Here is a 15879-nt window from a genome sequence, read left to right as displayed (position 1 = left end):
TTTAGCTGTTTTCCTTTCTTCAAAGCAGTAATTTAATGGAGAATATCTTTCCTCAATGAAGTACTTTTCTTAGGTGAGCTGCTGCGGGTCTTGGCATTGATCCCTTAATTAAAGGGTCTTCAATTATCTTTGGTACTTACTCCTTATTTAAAACCGATCTGATGCTTGCTTCCTTTATTGCTTTGTTGATTGACATCAATTGAGATCTTGATGCTTGCTCCTTTATTAGACAAGACACTTGGTACTTGCTTGCCTTAGTTGACTACTTTGATTGATGCATTACAAATCTCAAGGCCTTTGATACTTGCTTTTCTTCTTTGACTGGATATTCCTGCACAACCTGTTGTCAATCATTAAAATCTAAGCACTAACCGATGGAGATAATGTAAAGCAGCTGTCTCAGCATGATCAGGAAATAATACTCTCATTTTCTTCTTGCAGGCCCAGAGGAAGCAAACGACGTAATGGATCATAAGGGGCCTAGTAATGGTTGTAGCTGTGATTTGCAGTCTCTACCTGAAACTGATCAGCGCACCACGACGCCCTACTCTTCTTCAAAATTGCTTGATCAGGCCAGTAAGATTTCAAGCTTTGACAAACCTGTTACATGCTCCCAGCGTGACCAGGGAACTATTGTTTCCACTCCGACGCGTCAGTATGTTCAGAGAACTACAGTTACTCTTTCACCACCTGCATCTGATCAAGGCTTTATGATGCCTCACTTACCGAATGCAAAATCTCAGCTTACGTGTGATCAGGGAACTAGGCATTCTCCTCCGCTTCCTCAAAATGATCAGAGAACAAAGCCTCCTACTTCGATAGGGTCACACAAAGCTAACAGTGGTATGGTTACTGACAAGGACTCAAGCAAAAGTCTAAGCTGTGATTTACGTCCACAAGATGTTGCATCCAGCCAGGGCCTTGTGATATCTCGCTATTCTGACAAAATTCTTGATGAGCCCACTGGAATTTGCAGCTTTGATGGGACCATCGCCAACCATGAGCTTGGTACTATGCTTCCTTCTCGTCCACAACATGGTAAGCAAAAGGTCCCTCCTGAACCTCAATATAATCAGCAGACTATGGTTCCTCCTCTTTCAGGCATACACAATGTGAATAATGATGAGATTAGTGCCAAGCCACCGACGCTCAACCGTCACTGTGTTGCATCGGATCTTCCTTCCTCTGATCAAGTCCCTAAACGTCCATTGGTTGAAGGTTCACCCCGTGATAGTCATGAAAATGAAGCAGCTGTAGCACCAGGATATGATGGGTGGCTGTTATATACTACAGAAAGGCTGTCACCATTTAATGGACCGTTTGAGTCCTTGACTGAAGAAGAGTTGGCCTTCTTTGACAAGCCTGATCCTGAATATCCACAGGCCTATGAGAAGAAAAGGCCAAGAAATTATTGAAAGTAAGAACCATGATATTGTACTTCTACTATTCCATTGGATCAAATCAGTATTATAGTTTTTTTTTAAAAAATTACGAACTTCCAGTTCTAGTTAGAACTACAAAAGGTATGAAGGCACTGTATAAAAGTTTCAGGGCCAAATAATTGTGGAGGCCTTCAGACAGTTGTTTTAGCATTTATCATCTGTATTAAATAATCTATTACTGGTTTGTATCTATGTTTGTTGTTATCTATTGTGCTTGGTTTCATGATGTCATTAGAAACTTTTCATCAGCTTTAGGGTTCTCATCCTTTTCAAATGAAACTTCAAGAGGGATTTTCTTTCCCCGGTTGTTTCTTATAGATTAATCGGGGGAAAAAGCATTTGACGTCAGGTAGATTAATGAATAAAGGAAACCATTTTTCATCAGATGGTTTAACAATAAGGCCCATTTTCATTCTTGTATCTCTACTTGATGCACGTTGTTTCCAGTCTCTCTAGTTTTGGTATTAGTAGTACTCCCCGTTTCGTTTTAGTTGGTCCTCTATCTAAAAATATTTGTTTTAATTTACTTGTCCAAGTTGAAAAATCAACAGATATTTTTTTTATTCTACCCTTGATAGTATTAAATGTAACCACATTTTTCAAAATTATTGAAAGTAACAATTCTATATTTTCAGTACTAATTTTAAATATGAAACTTTACTTTTTCTTCTCTTTTCAAGAGTAGACTTATGCATGCATGAATTGGAATACTTGCACCAAGTTTCCATGCTTAATTGATTATTGAATTTCACAATGCCAAGAAGGGTAAAAGAGTAAAATATGCTTCTTATTATTGAGTTTCTTAATGGGTGTGCCAAAGGCTAAAGGAGCCATCTAATTCAAAACGGAGGGAGTAATTGAAACATATATTTCGGTCTTGAAATTCATAAGAATATACGCAGTAGTTAATATAAACATACGTAGTAACAGTAATCTTGAAATTTCTCCTAGACATAAGTAATAACAGTAATCTTGAAATTTCTCCTAGACAAATTAATGGTGTTTTCCAACACGAGATGTGGGATTTCAATGTGTGCAATTTAGATAATCTCGGTTTTTTTCTCTCTTTTGGTCTTTTAGCCTTAGAATATCTACAAATGACGTGAAGTTCAGACATAAATTTTCTTGATCATTTATCTTATAACCTATCCTTGTATTTTAGAGTACTAGATTATGATAACTGCGATACACGTGCATTTCGTGTTAATCACTTAAACTGTATACAAAATCTAATTATTAAGATGTAGCAATTGATATTATAATAAGTGTTTTATTTATTTAAATGAGATAAATAAATATTAATGGTATATAATTAATTTTAAAGTTCTAAATATTAATAATGTTTCTACAAAATTTATGTGTTCAGAAAGACCTAATAAACCAATATATTTGCTCCTCAATCTCCTCTGAGCTCTCCTCGTAACTCGATAGAAAGACAATCCTATTCGCTGCCTGTTTTCACTGCCCTTACTGACAACCTTCACTCTTCCTTCCTCTCCACCTTTGCTCTTCTCCTTAAGCTCTTTTATTTTTCGATAGACCTTGTTGACTTTCATACGAGTCATGGGTTGAAGTATTGAACGATAAAAAGTTATTCCTCTATAATTAAAAATAATCTATTAAAAAGTTAATAATATGATAGCTTTACCAGTAACAAATTCAAATTTCTAAAAATGATAAATGTCAATCATATTTCCGCGTTTTAGATTCCCTTGCGTATGAATCTTTGTTGGCTAGTTTGTTGTATTTCCGTCGTTCATTTTTATTTGTCATATTTCGCTTTTTAAGAATTAAACTGCATATGAAGTTCAATTAATGTTTTAAGATGTATTTTTCATCATATTAATATGAGAATGATTGCATCTTATAACATTAAAAGTATAATTTTCGATCATCGAAATTTTAAATTTAAAGCATTTAACTAATATATATCAAACTGCTTCAATTTAACTTTGAAACTCAGTCATATTGATTTTTCCAAAAGCAAAATGTGACAAAACAAAAATTAACGAAAAATAATATTTATTTCATTATTGCACAAAAATGCCATACAATAGTGTTTCACTAGAAAATTTTATCAACGTTTCAATTAATGTTTTAAGATGTATTTTTCATCATATTAATATGAGAATGATTGCATCTTATAACATTAATAGTATAGTTTTCGATCATCAAATTTTAAATTAAAGTATTTAACTAATATATTAAACTACTTCAATGTAACTTTGAAGTTCAGTCATGTTGACTTTCATAAGTGAAATGTGACAAACAAAAATTAACGAAAAATAATATTTATTTCATTATTGCACAAAAATGCCATATAAATAGTGTTTCACTAGAAAATTTTACCAACATATCACTTGGTTAGTTTGTATAGGTGCCTTTGCACATATTATTTACTTTAAAAATATATGAAAATCTTACTAATATACCGAAACACCTTGGCTTTGGATCCTTAGAAAATTTTCTAAGTTGAGCATTCTGGACATCATACGACTTGTGCATACTAGTCGTATGATGTGGTACGGTTTAGGGTCCCTCCACTCGTATTATGACCAGTGTGATTTGGGTTGCATTTTGTCCAAGGTACTATTAGGCATCATACTAATTGTATGCTAGGGTACGAGGTGTATGTTGCCAAAACGTATGATGCCCTAAAGGATTTTGTCTAGGGAATAGTTTAGGGGGGTACCAATCGTATGACTGGGTACGACTTGGTCTAGGGACTCGTATGTTGGACAGTATAGAAGTCCAACTTGATGCCTAAGGTAGAAGTGGTGTGTACCACTCGTATGTTTGTGTACGAGTTAAAGGGGGAAGTCGTACCCTCCTACGCACCACTTTTCAATTTTTAAGCTGAGGATATTTTGGACATTTTCCTCCCCAAAATCCTTAAGTCCCTGTAGCCTCTCATAACATACTTTAAAAGATCAAAACATTCCAAAACTCTCTCTAAATACTCTCTTGAAGATTGGACTAGGGTTTCTATAAGGTGTTCATCTAGAGGCTCATGAGTCAAGTTTCTTCCGTGAATCTTCGTGAATAAGGCATGTGAATATTCCCTCATTCTTAGTTATCGAATATCATGTGTTTTAAACATTTATTTTGATTAATTAATGGTGGTTTTAAAAACCATAGTTGAGGGTTTTGTTTGCATAATGATGGGTATTGTTTACTCTTGGTTTAAATTGTATTTATACATACTTGTATTTATACATACTTTTGATGATGGTTTGCATATGTGGGTGCTTGGTAATTTCAGTTTAACAAATGGGTCTTGGGTTACCCTAAACTTGATGATTTTTACTTTGGTTTTGGACTTGGTGAAGGTATGCCCTCAAAGTGTTTGTGAAAATGCCTAAAAGAATGAACTACTCACATGATGAATTGGGTTTTGCACTAATGTTTGATATAAGAATGCTAATGAAGAATGAATGATTTTGTAAAGGTCTTGATGACCATAAATTGTATTGAAATGTGTTTTGAACTAAGGCATTGGCCTAAGGATTATGAATAGTTGGTAAACAGTTTTGTGTAAAGGCTTTGTTGGCCATGTGATAGTTTAAATGGTAAACTCGATGGTTTAATTGGCTAAAAGGGCTTGATCCCCTAAATATCCAATTGATTTATGTCTCTATTTGGTAGTGGGTTTGAGTCCCTAAATGTTGAATTGAATTGATGGTTTTGTAAAGACAATGGGTTCGAGTACCAAAGTCAAATGATAATGGTTGTGGCATTGTTGTACGCTTGCAAGTTGGTATTGGTATGATGATACCAATGAAGTGACTTTGATAAGTAAATGGCTTAATGTATATGTATGTGAAATGATGATTTTAAATTAGTCTTTAAAGCGTGATATGTAGCCGGACCATGAAAGTGGAGTCCAAAGAACTAACACTGGAAATCACGCTAGCCAATGCTGGTGTCTTATGATTGTATGGTTCAAGTCCCCTGAATGAATATGTTATTGGGAGGTTCGATTCCCCCATAATACATGTATTGGTTCTTAAGTCACCTTGATTATGCTGGGAGGTTTGAGTCCCTTACATAGGCATATACGATTACGGATATTCTCTGGTTCGTGCGGGTACATGCACTGGGGCCCTTCCAGCTAGGGGAGAGCTTGGCCCATATAGCCCATGTGTGCCTTATTTTATAACAGTTATCCTACACAACCCAGGTTAATATTTTCAAAGTTCATGCTAATCTTGTTCCCTACCCCGGCATGATATATGTATATGTATGTATAACATTGGTTAGATGCATTGGTTGAATGGTTTGAACTGTTGGCACTATTTTATTCTTATCCTTGAGTTACATGCTAGTGCTTCAATTGTTAATTGTCTTTGATGTTGTATCCTTACGTAATGCAGGTGTTGGTCATTTTCTTACACCTCCTACTCAGTGATTGAACTTGAGAACAACTTATGGTGACTTGAAGTGGTGAGCTTCTATACTTTGGAAGGCTCTATTTATTGCTTTGAGTTTTCTTATGTCTTTTTTGGTCTAGACTTGAATATTGGTTTTGTCTATGGTTGGGGGCATATACCAATCAGATATTCTTGAACTTTTTTTAGAGGCTTTGCATGGACAAATTGTGGACTTGGGTATGGTATATTATGGTACGGTTATGGACTTGGTTATTATCTTTGTTATGTTATGGTTGTTGGTTGGTTGGATTAAATTGTGAGTTTATCTCCGGTCCTTGTCGGACTTGAGGTGCCCATTACGACAAGGCCCTAGTTCGGACCATGTCAAGTTGGTATCAGAGCCTAGGTTCATGGTCAGTTAGGTGTCCATAAAGCCGTGTCAAGTAGAGCTCTTTTATGGGGGTGTAGCGTGCCACACTTATAAGAGAGAGGCTATGAGACATTTAGGAATATTTCACTTTCTTATTGTCTTACTTCCAGCTATAGAGTCTAAGGTCTTGAATCCTTCTGATTTTTGTTTGCTCATCTTTCAGATCATGTCTCCAAGAAGATCTAATGTTCATAAAAACTCGTCTGTCCCAACTAAGGACAATATGGATGGAGCTCATCTAACTCTTAGAGTCCAGACTCGATCAAGAGTTGCTACATCTGACTATCCTCATAGGGTTGCATTTGTCCCTACTAATCATACTTTTGAGGTTGATACTCATACTCAGTCGCCTCAAGGGGAGGCCATTAATGCTGAGTTTTGTCGCTTCATTAACCTGTTACCTCTATTGGTAGCTTCTCAGTATAAGTGTGGTATTCCTGTTACTTCATCTTCTGAGGCAATAAAAGTTGGCCGGCTCATGAGGTTGCACTCTCCTATGTTTACAGGTACTAAGGTTGAGGAGGATCCTCAAGCTTTTATTGATAAAGTAGAGAAGATTCTTCAGATTATGCATACTTTGAAGGTTAAAGGTGTGGAGTTTGCCGCCTACCAGCTAAAAAATATGACATACCAATGGTATGAGGAGTGGGCACAGTGTAGGGGGATGGTGTTGACTCTGCATTATGGGATGACTTTTCTAGTGCTTTCTTAGATCGCTTCTTTTCTCAGGAGTTGAGAGAGGCAAAAATGGAAGAGTTTTTAAATTTGAGGCAAGGTAGGATGTTTGTCAAGGAGTATGCCTTAAAATTTCATCAGTTGTCCAGGTATGCTCCTGAGTTAGTTTCTAGTATGAGCACTAGAATACTTAAGTTCTTTTTGGGACTGTCTCGTGAGTTAATTCTTGAGAGTAAGACTGCCTTATTAATAAAGGACATGGATATCTCTAGGTTGGTTGTGTACATACAATAGGTGAAGGAAGAGAAGAGAAAGCAAGCTAAGTTTAGTGAGAGGTAGGGAAAGAAATTTTAGCCTTCTGAGCAAGGTGGTAGAGATATTGGTAAGTGGCTAAAAAAGAAGTGAGGGAGTTCTGGTTCTTTCTCCACGGCTAGTGATCCTTACTCGAAGCTATCGGGCGATCATCAGTCTCAGTATGATGGTAGGTTCTGGGCATAGGGTGTCCAATCTCAGGCTAGTAGGGCTCAGTCGGCTCTATCCCACCCTCTTTGTAGATTTTATGGGAGGTCGCATCGTGGGTTTTATAAGGAAGGAAAGAACAAATATTTTTATTATGGTCAGATTGGTCATATGGCGTGTCACTGTCGTGTTAGGATGGATTCTGGGGCTAATAAAGTTCCAATTTCCTTTTCATCTGCTCCCATACCAAAGGGTGCTACTTCTATATCTGTTCTGCTTTTGGCACCAATACTGGCCGAAATTGCTTATATGCTCTTGCCAGGATTTTGAGGCATCTCCCGATGTGGTTACTGGTATGTTAAAACTTTTCTTTCATAATATGTATTGTTTACTTGATCCAGGGTCCACTCTTTTTTATGTGACCCCATTTGTGGCTGTGCATTTTGGTTTTGGTCCCGTGTATGTTTTGGATCCTTTTTCTATTTTTACCCCAGTAGGTGACTCTGTTATTGCTAGAAGAGTTTATAAGAGGTGTATGGTATCTATTGGTAGTAAAGAAACTTTGATGGATCTGTTTAAATTAGATATGGTGGATTTTGATGTTATATTGGGGATGGATTGGTTGCATTCGTGTTATGCTTTCTTATATTATCGGACCCATAAGGTCATGTTTAAATTCCCTAATGAGATGGTCATTGTATGGGAGGGGGGTTCTTTAGTGCCTAAGGAAAGGTTCATCTCATATCTTAGAGCTCGAAAGTTGATATTCAAAAAGTGTTTGTATCATTTGGTTTGGGTTAAAGATTCTATATTGAAAGGTCTTTCTCTAGTCTGTTCTTGTGGTTAATGAGTTTCCCAAGGTTTTTCTCAATGATCTTCCTGGTATTTCTTCTGATATGGAAATTTACTTTGAGATTGATCTTATACTGGACACTCGTCATATCTCTATCCCTTCTTATAGAATAGCTCTGACCGAGTTGAAGAAGCTTAATAAGCAATTGAAGGATCTTCTAAATAAAGGTTTCATCCATCCTAGTGTGTCTCCTTGGGGTGCTCCTGTGTTGTTCGTGCATAAGAAAGATGGTTTCCTTTAGATGTGTATTGACTATTGTTAGCTGAATAAGGTGACTATAAAGAATAAATAGCCTCTTTTTAGGATCGATGATTTGTTTGATCAGCTTTAGGGTGCGAAGTGTTTCTCTAAGATTGATCTTAGGTTGGGCTATCATCAACGTAAGGTTAGGGAGGTGGATATCCCTAAGACTACCTTTAAGACCCGGTATGGCCATTATGAGTTCCTAGTTATGTCTTTTGGATTGACTAATGCTCCGACAGTGTTAATGGATTTGATGAATAGGGTCTTCTATTAGTTTATGGATTTATTTATCATTTTCTTCATTGATGACATATCGGTCTACTTTAAGTGTGAGGCGAATCATGTTGATCACCTCCGTGTTGTATTGCAGACCTTGAAGGATCAACGTTTGTATGCAAAGTTCTCAAAGTGTAAGTTTTGGTTGAAGGCTGTGACTTTTCTTGGTCATGTTATCTCTAGTGAAGGGATGATAGTGGATCTACAAAAGGTTGTAGTGTTTAAGAAGTGGCCTAGACCCGCGACTCCAATCGATATTCGAAGCTTCTTGAGTTTAGCCGGTTACTATAGGAGATTTATGGATATTTTTTGACTATAGATGCCCCATTGATTAAGTTAACATAGAAGAAGGTGAAGTTCTTGTGGTTGGATGCGTGTGAAGGTAGTTTTGAGAAGTTGAAGGATAAGTTGACGTCATCTCCGATTTTGACCTTGCCTAAGAGTAATGATGGCTTCTTAGTATGTTGTGATGGTTTTCATATTGGGATTGAGTTGCTGAAGGACTATGATATGAGTCTCCATTACCATCCAGGTAAAGCTAATGTAGTTGCTGATACTCTTAACAGGTTATCCATGGGGAGTCTGGCTTATGTGGATCCTAATAAACGAGAGTTGGTGAAGTACATTTAACATTTGGCTAGTCTTAGAGTTTGTCTCACGAACTCTGAGAATGGTGGTGTATTTGTGTATCAGGTATCAAAGTCATCTCTTGATGTTGAGATAAAGAAAAAATAAAGATTGGATTCTGAGTTGATAAAGATTAAGAGTAATGTGGGCCAGCAAAAGGTTATTGATTTTGTGATTGGTGGAGATGGTATCTTGAGGTACTAAGGTAGACTATATGTTCCTGATGTAAAGCTCATGGATCTTGTTATGCTATTCATCTCGATTCTACTAAGATGTATCATGATCTTAAGGAGTTTTATTAGTGGAATAATATAAAGAGAGATTGGCCAACTATGTGGCTAAGTGTATGGTGTGTGAACAAGTAAAAGTTGAGCACATGAGACCCGGAGGTTTGTACAAAAATATAGAGTTTCTAGAATAGAAGTAGGAGGTAATTAATATGGATTTTGTTACCGGTCTTCCTGGATCTTGGAATCAATGTGATTGGACTTGGGTCACTATGGATAGGATAACCAAGTCCTCTCACTTCTTGCCGAAGAGGACTAGATATTCGATGGAGGATTATGCTAAGTTGTATCTTGCGGAGATTGTGAAGTTGCATGGTGCCCAGGTTTCTATTATTTTGAATCGTGAGACTTTATTCTTATCTTATTTTTAGATATCGCTTCAGAAAGGTTTAGGAACTAAGGTGGGCCTTAGTACTGCTTTCCACCTGCAGTTGGATGGACAAGCGGAGAGGACCATTCAGACACTGGAAGATATGCTTCGCGCTTGCGTGATTGACTATGGTGGTAGTTGGTTCAACCATTTGACTTTTATCGAATTTGCTTATAATAATAGCTATCACTCTAGTATTGGTATGTCTTCTTTTGAAGCATTGTATGGTAGAAGATGTCGTTCTCTTATCAGGTGGTATGAAGTTGGTGATGGTAAGTTGTTTAGCCCCGACTTGGTTCACCAACCTTGGAAAAGGTAAAGGTAATTCATGATAGATTGAAAGCCGCTTAAAGTATTCAAAATTCCTATGCGGATGTGAGGCGTAAGGAATTGGAGTTCAAAGTTGGCAATTGGGTGATCTTAAAGGTATCTCCCATGAAAGGAGTAATGCAGTTTAGTAAGAAGGGAAAGCTCAGTCCCCGGTATATTGGTCCGTACTTAGTTTTGAAGAGGGTTGGCAATGTTTCTTATGAGTTGGAGTTTCCTCCTAGTTTGAGCTCCATTCATGCTCTTTTCCATGTCTTTGTGTTAAGGAAGTGTGTAGGTGATCCTTCATTGGTTGTTCCTTTGAAAGGGTTGGGTATCTTAAATTCTTTGTCTTATGAAGTAGTCCCGATTGAGATCTTAGATTAGCAAGTTCGTCGGTTGCAAAGAAAGGATGTGGATTCAGTAAAGGTTCTTTAGAGGAACCATAAGGTTGAAGAAGCTACTTGGGAAGCGGGGGAGGACATGAAGTCCAAGTATCCCTATTTGTTTCCCGTTCCGAAAACTCGTGCTTGAGGTATGTGTTGTTCTTAATATCTATGTTTTATGTATTTGTTTTATAACTTGGTAAAAGGTTAGTTTGATAATGTAACAATTTTTTAACTCGTGCTTATGATCTCCTTACCTGTCATTCGAGGATGAATGATCCTAGTGGGGGTGAATTGACACACCTTGGCTTTGGACTCTTAGAAAATTTCCTAAGTGAAGCATTATAGATACTATATGACTTGTGTATACTAGTCGTATGACGTGGTATGATTTAGAGTCCCTCTACTCGTATGATGAACAATATGGTTTGGGTTGCACTCTTTCCAAGGTACGATTAGACATTTTACTAGTCGTATGCTAGGGTACGATGTGTGTGTTGCCAAAACGTATGATGCCCTAAAGGATTCTGCCTAGGGAATGATTTAGAGGGGTACCAATCGTATAGTTGGGTACGATGGTATAAGGACTCATATGTTGGATAGTTTAGAAGTCTAACTTGATGTGTAAGGTAAGAGTGGTGTGTACCATTCCTATGTTTGTGTACGAGTTAAATGGGGAAGTCGTACCCTCCTGCACACCACTTTTCAGCTTTTAAGCTGAGGACTGAGGATATTTTGGACATTTTTCACCTCAAAACTCTTAAGTTCCACATCTTCTAACATGTTGTGGCCTCTCATAACACACTTTGAAAGATCAAAACATTCTAAAAACTCTCTCTAAACACTCTGTTGAAAATTGGGCTAGGATTTCTATAAGATGTTCATCTATAAGCTCAAGAGTTAAGTTTCTTTCGTGACTCTTTGTGAATAAGGCATGTGAATCTTTCCTCATGTTAGTTCTCAAATATCATGTGTTTTAAACATTGATTTTGGTTCATTAATGGTGGTTTTGAAAACCATAGTTGAGGGTTTTGTTTGCATAATGATGGGTATTGTTTACTCTTGGTTTAAATTGCGTTTATACATGCTTTTGATGATGGTTTGGACATGTGGGTGCTTGGTAATTGCGGTTTAACAAATAGGTTACGGGTTATCCTAAACAAATGATTTTTACTTTGGCTTTGGACTTGGTGAAGGTATGCCCTCAAAGTGTTTGTGAAAATGCCTAAAAGAATGAACTAGTCACGCGATGAATTAGGCTTTGCACTAACATTTGGTATAAGAATGCTAATGAAGAATGAATGATTTTGTAAAGGTCTTGATGACCATAAATTGAATTGAAATATGTTTATTACTAAGGCTTTGACCTATGGAATACGAATAGTTGGTAAAAGGTTTTGTGTGAAGGCCTTGTTAGCCATGTGATGATTTAAATGGTAACTTCGGTGGTTTAATTGGCTTAAGTGTTTGATTCCTTAAACATTAAATTGATTTGTGTCTCTATTTGATAGTTGGTTCGAGTCCCAAAATGCTGAATTGAATTGATGGCTTTGTATGAACAATGGGTTCGAGTCTCAAAGTCGAATGATAATGGTAATGGCATTGTTGTACGGTTGCAAGTTGGTGTTGGTATGACAATACCAACGAAGTACCTTTGGTAAGTAAATGTCTTAATGGATGTGTATGTGAAATGATGGTTTTAAATTGGGCTTTAAAGCGGGATGTGTAGTCTGGCCATGAAAGTGGAGTCCGAAGGACTAGCACTAGAAACCGCACTAGCCGGTGCATGTGTTTTATGATCGGGTGGTTTGAGTCCCCCGAATAAATATGTTATTAGGATGTTCGAGTCCCCCATAATACATGTATTGGTGCTTAAGTCACCCTTATTATGCTGGGAGGTTCGAACTGCCCACGTAGGCATATACGATTATGAATATTCTTTGGTTCGTGTGGCTACACACATTGGGGCCCTTCCATCCAAGGGAGAGCTTGACCCATATAGCCCGGGGTGCCTTGTTCTATGACGGTTATGCTACTCAGTGCAGGTTAATGTTTTCAAAGTTTATTCTAATCTTGTTTCCTACCTCGACATGATATATATGTATATATATGTATTGCATTGGTTATATGCATTGGTTGAATGGTTTGAACTTTTTGCGCTATTTTATCCTTGTCCTTGAGTTACATGGTAGAGCTCCAACCGCAAATCATCTTCGACGCTGTATCCCCACGCGATGCAGGTTATGCTTACACCTTCTACTTAGTGATCGAACTTGGGAACAACTTGTGGTGACTTGAAGTGATGAGCTTCCATACTTCGGAAGGCACAATTTCTTACTTTGAGTTTTCTTATGTCTTTATTGGTTTAGACTTGGATATTGATTTTGGCTATGATCGGGGGTATGTCCCGACCGGATATTCTTGAACTTCTTTTAGAGGCTTTGTATGGACAAACTGTGGATTTGGGTATGTTATATTATGGTATGGTTATGGACTTGGTTATTATCTTGGTTATGTTATGGTTGTTGGTTGGTTGGATTGAATAGCGGAGTAATCTCCGGTCCTTGTTGAACTTGAGGTGCCCATTACGATAAGGCCCTGGTTTGAGTCGTGTCATATACTCATAGTGCACGTGTACTTCATCTCAGTCACTACAAAATTGTCATTAACAAATTAAATTATAAAAATAGTTAGTTATCACATATAAAAGAGCTATTCCATGAATTTTTTATATTGTTTATAATTTAAGGAATGATAATTGGACTTCTTTATTTTTTTTTCCTTCTAAATTTATCACTTTTTATAACTTTTAAATTTTTGTACAAATAATTTATGTACCTTTTAATTAAGTGTTATGTCGACACGAAAGACTGGTAGAATTATTTAATGACACTATTACTTCAAAAGAGTTTAAGAAAACCTTGAATGACAATTTCTGTAAAATAGTAATTCAACTAAGGAAAGGATTAGCGCTTATGTAAGTAGAATTTTATCTAATAGTAAATTTATAAGTATTAGTTCTTATATATTTTATTTATGGAAAAAACTAATAGTTATAATTTTATTTTATTTGAAAGTACTAAATGTTAGAAAAACATGTAAATGAATATTTTGTATAGTGTACAACAACAACCACAACATAATAGGTATCAATTGTTTTGTTTAACAGGTCTGGACTACTTAATTTTGTTGACCTCAATTTCAAAAATGTATTAAGTGCTTCTTCATTATCTTCTTGGAAAGAATTACGTGACATCCTCGAACAACTACCTGAAAATTCCTTTGGACGTATAATTTCTGCAAAATCAAACTCAAATCGGGGCAACACTTATATAGATTAGATGTATGACACTGACCACATCAAAGGCCATCCTCTTTATACCCATTGTAGAATTTACAATGGCATTCACAGTGAAGTTGGATAGCATGTAGGTGACATAACCAAGCATCTCAGCTTCTCTGAAGTGTCCAGAAGCAGCTAATTTCGTAGATCTTTTCCAGTGAATTACGCGCTGCTTCATAAGTATAACATATTTCTTGACACTTGATTGATTTAATTGGAATGTGTAGTTCCCACTTCTTGAGTCAGTCAACTTCAATATATTGTCCATTTTCATGCCAAAAAGGAAAGTATCTATTGGATTCAGAATACTCTGCCACATTTACCTTCTGATTCATCAATTAAATTCTTTGTATTGAACAACTGTCCTGTTAAAAGCACTTATGTGGAGAAATAAGTGTATTTACCATTTAAACCAAAATTGGACTATTCCAATTAGCAACCCATACAACAGTTCTTGGACTCAAATTGTATACCATATGCCTATTTATTTGTCTAACTGAAAAGAATTCCATTGCAAAATTTTTTAAGAACTAATACCAAGTTAGAGCTTATAAAACATCAATAACATACTTGGTGTGATCCTACAAGTCGGGTTTGAGGATGATGGAGTATACGTAGACCTTACTTCTACCTTATATGAGCTAGGTTGTTTTCAATAAACCCTAAGGCTTAATTAGGAAGCCTTTTTCACAACAGATTTTTCGAATAGAAGAGCAAAAAGTTATGGTGAAAATGCTATAGAAAAAAATAGAGCTTATAAAATGCTCTAGATCAATACAAAGTAATCAAACTGATATAAGTAAATAAAGTTTAAAAGATGAAAGAAAATAAATGATTAAACTAAAATTTAAAGATCAATTATAAGAAAAACAAACGCGAAGATACCCTTTCCTTCCTTAAAGCTTGGAATCCTATTTAGTTAATTGTTAACTACCAAATATTAGTTCTTACCTATTACAAATGTACTACTGAGACATATTTTGCTGATGTTCCTTCTGAAGCTTTCATAACAATGGCAACTTTAAATGGTGTTACTGCGCTGGGGCTTGATCTAGTTCATGGTTCAAAAACTCTTGATTTGATTAAGTGTAGTTTTTCTTCAGAAAAGTATCTCTTTGCCGGAATAGTTGATGGGAGGAGTATTTGGGCTAATGATCTCTCTTCTTCTTCTAGTACCTTGCAAGATCTTAAGAACCTAGTCAGAAAAGGTAATGGTTGTAACTGCACTTTATTTTATTACGAAAATGGATAGTTGGGTGCATAAAGCTCCTCGCTATGTGCGGAATTCAGGGAGCTGAACCACAAGGATTTATTATATGTAATTTTACCTTGCTTTTTCTGTAAGAAATTATTTCCACAACATGAATTCGTGACCTTATATATCAGATGACAACAAAATTTGAATCAACATATGTTCTCAAAAGGCCTAGATATTTAATTACCTTTCTTGCTTTTCTGTAAGAGATTGTCTCCATGACTTGAATCCGTGATCTCATATCACATGGTAGCAAAATCTGAATCCGCATATGTTCTCAAAAGGCCTAGATATTTACTTAAAATTTTCTTTCTATTCTCTAACATTTCTGTGCATGATCAGAATCATGTGAGTGACATGATTGGGCATTCAGACAAGCCTGCAGTCTTCCCAATGTATGGAGTAATTGTATTTGCAGCCAATAAGATCTCAAAGCTAAAGTCCACATTGAGGCTTATGCATGTATGCATACAAAAATTGAAGGAAAGACATGGGAATAATTGGCAAAGAAGAACTTTTGCAAAACTATTTTGCCAAATACCCACTTAATTTTTTTT

At 36.4% G+C, this 15879-nt stretch overlaps 1 protein-coding gene across 5 annotated transcripts in view; it reads left to right on the top strand.

The window, feature by feature from the left end:
* Nucleotides 1–1650, top strand: part of LOC107870754 — a 37271-nt gene extending 35621 nt beyond the window's left edge. For all 5 annotated transcript variants that reach the window (XM_047413126.1, XM_047413125.1, XM_047413124.1 and 2 more), the window contains exon 6: nt 442–1650. In XM_047413126.1, coding sequence (XP_047269082.1) covers nt 442–1415 — 974 coding nt within the window. In that variant the 3' untranslated portion in view covers nt 1416–1650. The remainder of the gene's footprint in view (nt 1–441) is intronic.
* Nucleotides 1651–15879: the final 14229 nt, after the last annotated feature.

The sequence above is a fragment of the Capsicum annuum genome, chromosome 5 (genome assembly GCF_002878395.1).
Source record: "Capsicum annuum cultivar UCD-10X-F1 chromosome 5, UCD10Xv1.1, whole genome shotgun sequence".
Classification (NCBI taxonomy): domain Eukaryota; kingdom Viridiplantae; phylum Streptophyta; class Magnoliopsida; order Solanales; family Solanaceae; genus Capsicum; species Capsicum annuum.
The sequence above is the reverse complement of the archived record's forward strand: the minus strand, read 5'-3'. Positions and strand labels throughout refer to the sequence as shown.